Source organism: Oryzias latipes, chromosome 5 (genome assembly GCF_053564925.1).
Source record: "Oryzias latipes strain Hd-rR chromosome 5, Olatipes_Hd-rR_3.1".
NCBI classification, from domain to species: Eukaryota; Metazoa; Chordata; class Actinopteri; order Beloniformes; family Adrianichthyidae; genus Oryzias; species Oryzias latipes.
In genome coordinates, this window is record NC_136241.1 from 36,229,310 (window position 1) to 36,241,107 (window position 11,798).

The following is an 11,798-nucleotide window of genomic DNA, read 5'->3' on the forward strand; positions in this document are numbered from 1 at the left end:
GTCTCTGGTCCATAGCAGGTCTCTGGTCCGTAGCAGGTCTCTGGTCTACAGCAGGTCTTTGGTCTACAGCAGGTCTCTGGTCTGCAGTAGGTCTCTGGTCCATAGCAGGTCTCTGGTCTGCAGCAGGTCTCTGGTCTGCAGCAGGTCTCTGGTCTGCAGCAGGTCTCTGGTCTACAGCAGGTCTCTGGTCTGCAGCAGGTTTTTGGTCTGCAGCAAGGGTCTGGTCCATAGCAGGTCTCTGGTCTGCAGCAGGTCTCTGGTCCATAGCAGGTCTCTGGTCTACAGCAGGTCTCTGGTCTGCAGCAGGTCTCTGGTCCATAGCAGGTCTCTGGTCTACAGCAGGTCTCTTGTCCATAGCAGGTCTCTGGTCTACAGCAGGTCTCTGGTCTGCAGCAGGTCTCTGGTTTGCAGCAGGTCTCTGGTCTGCAGCAGGTCTCTGGTCTGCAGCAGCTCTCTGGTCTACAGCAGGTCTCTGGTCTGCAGCAGGTCTCGGGTCCATAGCAGGTCTCTGGTCTACAGCAGGTCTCTGGTCTGCAGCAGGTCTCTGGTCTTCAGCAGGTCTCTGGTCTGCAGCAGGTCTCTGGTATGCAGCAGGTCTCTGGTATGCAGCAGGTCTCTGGTCCATAGCAGGTCTCTGGTCCATAGCAGGTCTCTGGTCCATAGCAGGTCTCTGGTCCGCAGCAGGTGTCTGGTCTGCAGCAGGTGTCTGGTCTGCAGCAGGTCTCTGGTCTGCAGCAGGTCTCTGGTCTGCAGCAGGTCTCTGGTCTGCAGCAGGTCTCTGGTCCATAGCAGGTGTCTGGTCCATAGCAGGTCTCTGGTCTGCAGTACGTCTCTGGTCTACAGCAGGTCTCTGGTCTACAGCAGGTCTCTGGTCTGCAGCAGGTCTCTGGTCCATAGCAGGTCTCTGGTCTGCAGCAGGTCTCTGGTCTACAGCAGGTCTCTTGTCCATAGCAGGTTTCTGGTCTACAGCAGGTCTCTGGTCTGCAGCAGGTCTCTGGTCTACAGCAGGTCTCTGGTCTGCAGCAGGTCTCTGGTCTGCAGCAGGTGTCTGGTCTACAGCAGGTCTCTGGTCCATAGCAGGTCTCTGGTCCGTAGCAGGTCTCTGGTCTACAGCAGGTCTTTGGTCTACAGCAGGTCTCTGGTCTGCAGCAGGTCTCTGGTCCATAGCAGGTCTCTGGTCTGCAGCAGGTCTCTGGTCCATAGCAGGTCTCTGGTCTGCAGCAGGTCTCTGGTCTGCAGCAGGTCTCTGGTCTGCAGCAGGTCTCTGGTCCATAGCAGGTCTCTGGTCTGCAGCAGGTCTCTGATCTGCAGCAGGTCTCTGGTCCATAGCAGGTCTCTGGTCCATAGCAGGTCTCTGGTCTGCAGCAGGTCTCTGGTCTACAGCAGGTCTCTGGTCTACAGCAGGTCTCTGGTCTGCAACAGGTCTCTGGTCCATAGCAGGTCTCTGGTCTGCAGCAGGTCTCTTGTATGCAGCAGGTCTCTGGTCTACAGCAGGTCTCTGGTCCATAGCAGGTCTCTGGTCTGCAGCAGGTCTCTGGTCTACAGCAGGTCTCTGGTCTACAGCAGGCCTCTGGTCTACGGCAGGTCTCTGGTCTGCAGCAGGTCTCTGGTCTGCAGCAGGTCTCTGGTCTGCAGCAGGTCTCTGGTCTACAGCAGGTCTCTGGTCTACAGGAGGTCTCTGGTCTACAGCAGGTCTCTGGTCTACAGCAGGTCTCTGGTCTGCAGCAGGTCTCTGGTCCATAGCAGGTCTTTGGTCTGCAGCAGGTCTCTGGTCTGCAGCAGGTCTCTGGTCTGCAGCAGGTCTCTGGTCTACAGCAGGTCTCTGGTCTGCAGCAGGTCTCTGGTCTGCAGCAGGTCTCTGGTCTGCAGCAGGTGTCTGGTCTGCAGCAGGTTTCTGATCCATAGCAGGTCTCTGGTCTGCAGCAGGTCTCTGGTCCATAGCAGGTCTCTGGTCTGTAGCAGGTCTCTGGTCTGCAGCAGGTCTCTGGTCTGCAGCAGGTCTCTGGTCCATAGCAGGTCTCTGGTCTGTAGCAGGTCTCTGGTCTGCAGCAGGTCTCTGGTCTGCAGCAGGTCTCTGGTCTACAGCAGGTCTCTGGTCTGCAGCAGGTCTCTGGTCTGCAGCAGGTCTCTGGTCCATAGCAGGTCTCTGGTCTGCAGCAGGTCTCTGGTCTACAGCAGGTCTCTGGTCCGTAGCAGGTCTCTGGTGTACAGCAGGTCTCTTGTCCATAGCAGGTTTCTGGTCTACATTAGGTCTCTGGTCTGCAGCAGGTCTCTGGTTTGCAGCAGGTCTCTGGTCTGCAGCAGGTCTCTGGTCTGCAGCAGGTCTCTGGTCTGCAGCAGGTCTCGGGTCCATAGCAGGTCTCTGGTCCGTAGCAGGTCTCTGGTCTACAGCAGGTCTTTGGTCTACAGCAGGTCTCTGGTCCATAGCAGGTCTCTGGTCCATAGCAGGTCTCTGGTCTGCAGCAGGTCTCTGGTCTGCAGCAGGTCTCTGGTCCATAGCAGGTGTCTGGTCCATAGCAGGTCTCTGGTCTGCAGTACGTCTCTGGTCTACAGCAGGTCTCTGGTCTACAGCAGGTCTCTGGTCTGCAGCAGGTCTCTGGTCCATAGCAGGTCTCTGGTCTGCAGCAGGTCTCTGGTCTACAGCAGGTCTCTTGTCCATAGCAGGTTTCTGGTCTACAGCAGGTCTCTGGTCTGCAGCAGGTCTCTGGTCTACAGCAGGTCTCTGGTCTACAGCAGGTCTCTGGTCTGCAGCAGGTCTCTGGTCTGCAGCAGGTGTCTGGTCCACAGCAGGTCTCTGGTCCATAGCAGGTCTCTGGTCCGTAGCAGGTCTCTGGTCTACAGCAGGTCTTTGGTCTACAGCAGGTCTCTGGTCTGCAGCAGGTCTCTGGTCCATAGCAGGTCTCTGGTCCGCAGCAGGTCTCTGGTCCATAGCAGGTCTCTGGTCTGCAGCAGGTCTCTGGTCTGCAGCAGGTCTCTGGTCTGCAGCAGGTCTCTGGTCTGCAGCAGGTCTCTGGTCCATAGCAGGTCTCTGGTCTGCAGCAGGTCTCTGATCTGCAGCAGGTCTCTGGTCTGCAGCAGGTCTCTGGTCTACGGCAGGTCTCTGGTCTGCAGCAGGTCTCTGGTCTGCAGCAGGTCTCTGGTCTGCAGCAGGTCTCTGGTCTACAGCAGGTCTCTGGTCTACAGGAGGTCTCTGGTCTACAGCAGGTCTCTGGTCTACAGCAGGTCTCTGGTCTGCAGGAGGTCTCTGGTCTACAGCAGGTCTCTGGTCTACAGCAGGTCTCTGGTCTGCAGCAGGTCTCTGGTCCATAGCAGGTCTCTGGTCTGCAGCAGGTCTCTTGTCCATAGCAGGTCTCTGGTCTGCAGCAGGTCTCTGGTCCATAGCAGGTCTCTGGTCTGCAGCAGGTCTCTGGTCCGCAGCAGGTCTCTGGTCTGCAGCAGGTCTCTGGTCTGCAGCAGGTCTCTGGTCTGCAGCAGGTCTCTGGTCCATAGCAGGTCTCTGGTCTGCAGCAGGTCTCTGGTCTGCAGCAGGTCTCTGGTCCATAGCAGGTCTCTGGTCCATAGCAGGTCTCTGGTCTGCAGCAGGTCTCTGGTCTACAGCAGGTCTCTGGTCTACAGCAGGTCTCTGGTCTGCAACAGGTCTCTGGTCCATAGCAGGTCTCTGGTCTGCAGCAGGTCTCTTGTATGCAGCAGGTCTCTGGTCTACAGCAGGTCTCTGGTCCATAGCAGGTCTCTGGTCCATAGCAGGTCTCTGGTCTGCAGCAGGTCTCTGGTCTACAGCAGGTCTCTGGTCTACAGCAGGCCTCTGGTCTACGGCAGGTCTCTGGTCTGCAGCAGGTCTCTGGTCTGCAGCAGGTCTCTGGTCTGCAGCAGGTCTCTGGTCTACAGCAGGTCTCTGGTCTACAGGAGGTCTCTGGTCTACAGCAGGTCTCTGGTCTACAGCAGGTCTCTGGTCTGCAGCAGGTCTCTGGTCCATAGCAGGTCTCTGGTCTGCAGCAGGTCTCTTGTCCATAGCAGGTCTCTGGTCTGCAGCAGGTCTCTGGTCTGCAGCAGGTCTCTGGTCTACAGCAGGTCTCTGGTCTGCAGCAGGTCTCTGGTCTGCAGCAGGTCTCTGGTCTGCAGCAGGTGTCTGGTCTGCAGCAGGTCTCTGATCCATAGCAGGTCTCTGGTCTGCAGCAGGTCTCTGGTCCATAGCAGGTCTCTGGTCTGTAGCAGGTCTCTGGTCTGCAGCAGGTCTCTGGTCTGCAGCAGGTCTCTGGTCTACAGCAGGTCTCTGGTCTGCAGCAGGTCTCTGGTCCATAGCAGGTCTCTGGTCTGCAGCAGGTCTCTGGTCTGTAGCAGGTCTCTGGTCTGCAGCAGGTCTCTGGTCTGCAGCAGGTCTCTGGTCTGCAGCAGGTCTCTGGTCTGCAGCAGGTCTCTGGTCCATAGCAGGTCTCTGGTCTGCAGCAGGTCTCTGGTCTACAGCAGGTCTCTGGTCCGTAGCAGGTCTCTGGTGTACAGCAGGTCTCTTGTCCATAGCAGGTTTCTGGTCTACATTAGGTCTCTGGTCTGCAGCAGGTCTCTGGTTTGCAGCAGGTCTCTGGTCTGCAGCAGGTCTCTGGTCTGCAGCAGGTCTCTGGTCTGCAGCAGGTCTCGGGTCCATAGCAGGTCTCTGGTCCGTAGCAGGTCTCTGGTCTACAGCAGGTCTTTGGTCTACAGCAGGTCTCTGGTCCATAGCAGGTCTCTGGTCCATAGCAGGTCTCTGGTCCATAGCAGGTCTCTGGTCTGCAGCAGGTCTCTGGTCCATAGCAGGTGTCTGGTCCATAGCAGGTCTCTGGTCTGCAGTACGTCTCTGGTCTACAGTACGTCTCTGGTCTACAGCAGGTCTCTGGTCTGCAGCAGGTCTCTGGTCCATAGCAGGTCTCTGGTCCATAGCAGGTCTCTGGTCTGCAGCAGGTCTCTGGTCTACAGCAGGTCTCTGGTCTGCAGCAGGTCTCTGGTCCATAGCAGGTCTCTGGTCTGCAGCAGGTCTCTGGTCTGCAGCAGGTCTCTGGTCTACAGCAGGTCTCTGGTCTACAGCAGGTCTCTGGTCTGCAGCAGGTGTCTGGTCCACAGCAGGTCTCTGGTCCATAGCAGGTCTCTGGTCTGCAGCAGGTCTCTGGTCTACAGCAGGTCTCTGGTCTACAGCAGGTCTCTGGTCCATAGCAGGTCTCTGGTCCGCAGCAGGTCTCTGGTCCATAGCAGGTCTCTGGTCCATAGCAGGTCTCTGGTCTGCAGCAGGTCTCTGGTCTGCAGCAGGTCTCTGGTCTGCAGCAGGTCTCTGGTCCATAGCAGGTCTCTGGTCTGCAGCAGGTCTCTGATCTGCAGCAGGTCTCTGGTCTGCAGCAGGTCTCTGGTCTACGGCAGGTCTCTGGTCTGCAGCAGGTCTCTGGTCTGCAGCAGGTCTCTGGTCTGCAGCAGGTCTCTGGTCTGCAGCAGGTCTCTGGTCTACAGCAGGTCTCTGGTCTACAGGAGGTCTCTGGTCTACAGCAGGTCTCTGGTCTACAGCAGGTCTCTGGTCTGCAGGAGGTCTCTGGTCTACAGCAGGTCTCTGGTCTACAGCAGGTCTCTGGTCTGCAGCAGGTCTCTGGTCCATAGCAGGTCTCTGGTCTGCAGCAGGTCTCTTGTCCATAGCAGGTCTCTGGTCTGCAGCAGGTCTCTGGTCCATAGCAGGTCTCTGGTCTGCAGCAGGTCTCTGGTCTGTAGCAGGTCTCTGGTCTGCAGCAGGTCTCTGGTCTGCAGCAGGTCTCTGGTCTACAGCAGGTCTCTGGTCTGCAGCAGGTCTCTGGTCCATAGCAGGTCTCTGGTCTGCAGCAGGTCTCTGGTCTACAGCAGGTCTCTGGTCCGTAGCAGGTCTCTGGTGTACAGCAGGTCTCTTGTCCATAGCAGGTTTCTGGTCTACAGCAGGTCTCTGGTCTGCAGCAGGTCTCTGGTTTGCAGCAGGTCTCTGGTCTGCAGCAGGTCTCTGGTCTACAGCAGGTCTCTGGTCTGCAGCAGGTCTCTGGTCTGCAGCAGGTCTCGGGTCCATAGCAGGTCTCTGGTCCGTAGCAGGTCTCTGGTCTACAGCAGGTCTTTGGTCTACAGCAGGTCTCTGGTCCATAGCAGGTCTCTGGTCTGCAGCAGGTCTCTGGTCTGCAGCAGGTCTCTGGTCTACAGCAGGTCTCTGGTCTACAGCAGGTCTCTGGTCTGCAGCAGGTCTCTGGTCCATAGTAGGTCTCTGCTCTGCAGCAGGTCTCTGGTCTGCAGCAGGTCTTTGGTCTGCAGCAGGTCTCTGGTCTGCAGCAGGTCTCTGGTCCATAGCAGGTCTCTGGTCTGCAGCAGGTCTCTGGTCTACAGCAGGTCTCTGGTCTGCAGCAGGTCTCTGGTCTGCAGCAGGTCTCTGGTCTGCAGCAGGTCTCTGGTCTACAGCAGGTCTCTGCTCTGCAGCAGGTCTCTGGTCTGCAGCAGGTCTTTGGTCTACAGCAGGTCTCTGGTCTGCAGCAGGTCTCTGGTCCATAGCAGGTCTCTGGTCTGCAGCAGGTTTCTGGTCTACAGCAGGTCTCTGGTCTGCAGCAGGTCTCTGGTCTGCAGCAGGTCTCTGGTCTGCAGCAGGTCTCTGGTCTGCAGCAGGTCTCTGGTCTACAGCAGGTCTCTGGTTTGCAGCAGGTCTCTGGTCCATAGCAGGTCTCTGGTCTGCAGCAGGTCTCTGGTCTACAGCAGGTCTCTGGTCCGTAGCAGGTCTCTGGTCTACAGCAGGTCTCTTGTCCATAGCAGGTTTCTGGTCTACAGCAGGTCTCTGGTCTGCAGCAGGTCTCTGGTTTGCAGCAGGTCTCTGGTCTACAGCAGGTCTCTGGTCTGCAGCAGGTCTCTGGTCTGCAGCAGGTCTCGGGTCCATAGCAGGTCTCTGGTCCGTAGCAGGTCTCTGGTCTACAGCAGGTCTTTGGTCTACAGCAGGTCTCTGGTCCATAGCAGGTCTCTGGTCCATAGCAGGTCTCTGGTCTGCAGCAGGTCTCTGGTCTACAGCAGGTCTCTGGTCTACAGCAGGTCTCTGGTCTGCAGCAGGTCTCTGGTCCATAGTAGGTCTCTGCTCTGCAGCAGGTCTCTGGTCTGCAGCAGGTCTTTGGTCTACAGCAGGTCTCTGGTCTGCAGCAGGTCTCTGGTCCATAGCAGGTCTCTGGTCTGCAGCAGGTCTCTGGTCTACAGCAGGTCTCTGGTCTGCAGCAGGTCTCTGGTCTGCAGCAGGTCTCTGGTCTGCAGCAGGTCTCTGGTCTACAGCAGGTCTCTGCTCTGCAGCAGGTCTCTGGTCTGCAGCAGGTCTTTGGTCTACAGCAGGTCTCTGGTCTGCAGCAGGTCTCTGGTCCATAGCAGGTCTCTGGTCTGCAGCAGGTCTCTGGTCTGCAGCAGGTCTCTGGTCTACAGCAGGTCTCTGGTCTGCAGCAGGTCTCTGGTCTGCAGCAGGTCTCTGGTCTGATGCAGGTCTCTGGTCTACAGCAGGTCTCTGGTCTGCAGCAGGTTTCTGGTCCATAGCAGGTCTCTGGTCTGCAGCAGGTCTCTGGTCTACAGCAGGTCTCTGGTCCGTAGCAGGTCTCTGGTCTACAGCAGGTCTCTTGTCCATAGCAGGTTTCTGGTCTACAGCAGGTCTCTGGTCTGCAGCAGGTCTCTGGTTTGCAGCAGGTCTCTGGTCCATAGCAGGTCTCTGGTCTGTAGCAGGTCTCTGGTCCATAGCAGGTCTCTGGTCTGCAGCAGGTCTCTGGTCCATAGCAGGTCTCTGGTCTACAGCAGGTCTCTGGTCTGCAGCAGGTCTCTGGTCCATAGCAGGTCTCTGGTCTGCAGCAGGTCTCTGGTCTGCAGCAGGTCTCTGGTCTGCAGCAGGTCTCTGGTCTACAGCAGGTCTCTGGTCTGCAGCAGGTCTCTGGTCCATAGCAGGTCTCTGGTCTGCAGCAGGTCTCTGGTCTACAGCAGGTCTCTGGTCCGTAGCAGGTCTCTGGTCTACAGCAGGTCTCTTGTCCATAGCAGGTTTCTGGTCTACAGCATGTCTCTGGTCTGCAGCAGGTCTCTGGTTTGCAGCAGGTCTCTGGTCTGCAGCAGGTCTCTGGTCCATAGCAGGTCTCTGGTCTGCAGCAGGTCTCTGGTCCATAGCAGGTCTCTGGTCTGTAGCAGGTCTCTGGTCCATAGCAGGTCTCTGGTCTACAGCAGGTCTCTGGTCTACAGCAGGTCTATGGTCTACAGCAGGTCTCTGGTCCATAGCAGGTCTCTGGTCTGCAGCAGGTCTCTGGTCCATAGCAGGTCTCTGGTCTACAGCAGGTCTCTGGTCTACAGCAGGTCTCTGGTCTACAGCAGGTCTCTGGTCTGCAGCAGGTCTCTGGTCTGCAGCAGGTCTCTGGTCTTCAGCAGGTCTCTGGTCTGCAGCAGGTCTCTGGTCCATAGCAGGTCTCTGGTCGACAGCAGGTCTCTGGTCGACAGCAGGTATCTGGTCTACAGCATGTCTCTGGTCTACAGCAGGTCTCTGGTCTACAGCAGGTCTCTGGTCTACAGCAGGTCTCTGGTCCATAGCAGGTCTCTGGTCTGCAGCAGGTCTCTGGTCCATAGCAGGTCTCTGGTCTACAGCAGGTCTCTGGTCTACAGCAGGTCTCTGGTCTACAGCAGGTCTCTGGTCTGCAGCAGGTCTCTGGTCTGCAGCAGGTCTCTGGTCTTCAGCAGGTCTCTGGTCTGCAGCAGGTCTCTGGTCCGCAGCAGGTCTCTGGTCCATAGCAGGTCTCTGGTCGACAGCAGGTCTCTGGTCGACAGCAGGTATCTGGTCTACAGCAGGTCTCTGGTCTGCAGCAGGTTTCTGGTCTGCAGCAGGTCTCTGGTCTGCAGCAGGTCTCTGGTCTTCAGCAGGTCTCTGGTCTACAGCAGGTCTCTGGTCCATAGCAGGTCTCTGGTCTGCAGGAGGTCTCTGGTCCATAGCAGGTCTCTGGTCTACAGCAGGTCTCTGGTCTACAGCAGGTCTCTGGTCTACAGCAGGTCTCTGGTCTACAGCAGGTCTCTGGTCCATAGCAGGTCTCTGGTCTGCAGCAGGTCTCTGGTCCATAGCAGGTCTCTGGTCTACAGCAGGTCTCTGGTCTACAGCAGGTCTCTGGTCTACAGCAGGTCTCTGGTCTACAGCAGGTCTCTGGTCTGCAGCAGGTCTCTGGTCTTCAGCAGGTCTCTGGTCTGCAGCAGGTCTCTGGTCCATAGCAGGTCTCTGGTCGACAGCAGGTCTCTGGTCGACAGCAGGTATCTGGTCGACAGCAGGTCTCTGGTCTACAGCAGGTCTCTGGTCTACAGCAGGTCTCTGGTCTACAGCAGGTCTCTGGTCTGCAGCAGGTCTCTGGTCTGCAGCAGGTCTCTGGTCCATAGCAGGTCTCTGGTCCATAGCAGGTATCTGGTCTGCAGCAGGTTTCTGGTCTGCAGCAGGTCTCTGGTCTGCAGCAGGTCTCTGGTCTGCAGCCGGTGTCTGGTCCATAGCAGGTCTCTGGTCTGCAGCAGGTCTCTGGTCCATAGCAGGTCTCTGGTCTGTAGCAGGTCTCTGGTCTACAGCAGGTCTCTGGTCTACAGCAGGTCTCTGGTCCATAGCAGGTCTCTGGTCTGCAGCAGGTCTCTGGTCTGCAGCAGGTCTCTGGTCCATAGCAGGTCTCTGGTCTGTAGCAGGTCTCTGGTCTACAGCAGGTCTCTGGTCTACAGCAGGTCTCTGGTCCATAGCAGGTCTCTGGTCTGCAGCAGGTCTCTGGTCTGCAGCAGGTCTCTGGTCCATAGCAGGTCTCTGGTCTGTAGCAGGTCTCTGTTTCTTCTAACTGTGTCCTCTTCTTTGTTTAAGAACGGACCTGTCAAGACGGAGCACTCCTCCTCCTCCTCCTCCTCCTTCACCCCCTCCCTGTCTTTCTCCTCTCGTCCGTTTATCTCCTCCCTCTCGTTCTCCTCCGTCACGCCCGTGTCATCCGGACCACCAGGTGGGGGTTTGTTCAGTGTGGGACGGAGGCTCGCCATGGCCATGGAGCTCCACAGTCACCCGTCTTGCTCCGCCCCCAGCCCTCCACCCCCTCCCCCATCCTCACCTGCCCCACAACTTCCGCCCAGAGTCAAAGGTGAGCTTCAAGGTTTACAGAAAAGGACAAAAGGTTTTTGGACTCTTAAGGAGTCGGTGTTCGGTTCTACCAGAACCTCCTGTTCTCACAGAGGTGGTTCCAGTTCTGATGGAATCAGTTTTCATTTTTGTTAAATCCAAAAGTTAATCACTCTTCATCTGGAGACGTTTTCATGAGGATCTGACTAGAAAAGCTCAGTGGTTGGAGGCGTGGTCCGTCAGGTTGTGTGGGCGGGGCTTCTTAAGCTGCGGGAACCCTCTGCTGGCCATGTGCCTCGGTGAGGATCTGTGGTGCTGAGGTGAAGCAGCATCTAACTCCTCCTCAACCCTTTCACAGCTCCAAGTGTTCCTCCTCCTCCTCCTCCTGCGGCTGGAGGCAATGGAGGAAGGGAGGCGGAGGAGGAGGGAGAAGCCGAGGTCTTCTTCCCCGTGACAACCAGCAGAGGATCAACCCCCCTTCCCATCGCAGCTCGCCACAAAAGGACCCGCTCCGAGTCAAATAAACACGGTAAGACCCGCGGTGACCCGTCGCCGACCCGCGGTGACCCATCGCCGACCCGTTGGAGCTACACCTTCATCCTCTGTGTGTTCAGATTACGGACCGCCGAGCAGCCCCTGGACCTCCAGCGGTGCAGACCCCCCCTTCAGGTGATGCAGAGAGAGAGGACCGCCGCCAGCTGATGAACGAACATGAAATGTTTTAGGGACGTAAAAATAGTAACAGACACCTTTGTAAAAAACGATGAAACAGAAAACTGTAAAGGGTGAACGAAACCCGACTGATGTTCAGAACTGAAACCTAAACTCGCCTCCTTCCGTCTCCAGCCCGCCGCCTCCTCGCAGCCTGAAGGCGGAGCGAGCAGAAAGAGGTAAGTCCTGTCCGGACGGATCCTGGTCGCTTATGGAAAACAGTCTTTGAAACATAAGAGTCGCTGTCCAGACTTTCCTGTAAATGGATCCACTTTTCCCAAAATCCGTTTTTTATTTACCTTTCACCGTAAATGAATAGAACTTTGGCTTCTACATTCGGACTTTTTCTGATCCTCAGCGAACAGACGTGAGGTGTTTTCCATCTTTGTGTTGACGCTGCATGTAACACCGTCTGAAGTGGTTCCTTCTTCTTTCAGGTTTTGGTCGGGCACAGAGTGACAGCGCCTCGTCCAGCTACCTCCACCTGGTCGGCAAAGCCCCGCCCAACGGCGCTCCTGCTCACCAACGCTCTCAGACTGACGTCAGAGGCCCCGCCCCTCTGCCACTTCCTCGCAGATCATTGGTGAGCTCTTCCAAATGTTCACATTTACGTCCACTAACGATGAAGATGTGGGAGTGGTCATCCTCAGAGGAGCTTCACAAACTCCAGGATGGAGAGGGTTGAGTTAGAATTGGCTCCGTTTCAGTAAATAGTGCAGAACTACGGGAGCCTGAATGGTCAAAAGCTGAACTGTTGGTGTGCAGAGGTCCCGTGGAGCCACCGGCCGGCGGGCTCAGGCGCTGTACGACTGCCAGGCGGACCACCATGATGAGCTGAGCTTCTCTGAGGGTCAGGTGCTGGTGGTGGTGGGTCAGGAGGACGGCGACTGGTGGGTACGTGTCTCCTCTTCTCTGATTGGTGGATGCTGCATTACTGGAAGAAGGAGCCGTTCTTATTGGACCAACAGAGCTCAGATGTTCCGTAAAGTTCTCTAACAGGCGTTCCTCT

The 11,798-nt window shown here is 57.1% G+C and overlaps 1 protein-coding gene across 5 annotated transcripts in view; it reads left to right on the forward strand.

Moving 5' to 3' along the window:
- unm_sa1614 (un-named sa1614) overlaps nucleotides 1-11,798 on the forward strand; it is a 51,965-nt gene that overhangs the window by 38,208 nt on the left and 1,959 nt on the right. For all 5 annotated transcript variants that reach the window (XM_078947871.1, XM_078947868.1, XM_078947869.1 and 2 more), the window contains 6 exons: nucleotides 9,833-10,100; nucleotides 10,437-10,607; nucleotides 10,693-10,747; nucleotides 10,925-10,968; nucleotides 11,227-11,372; nucleotides 11,555-11,683. In XM_078947871.1, coding sequence (XP_078803997.1) covers nucleotides 9,833-10,100; nucleotides 10,437-10,607; nucleotides 10,693-10,747; nucleotides 10,925-10,968; nucleotides 11,227-11,372; nucleotides 11,555-11,683 — 813 coding nt within the window. The remainder of the gene's footprint in view (nucleotides 1-9,832; nucleotides 10,101-10,436; nucleotides 10,608-10,692; nucleotides 10,748-10,924; nucleotides 10,969-11,226; nucleotides 11,373-11,554; nucleotides 11,684-11,798) is intronic.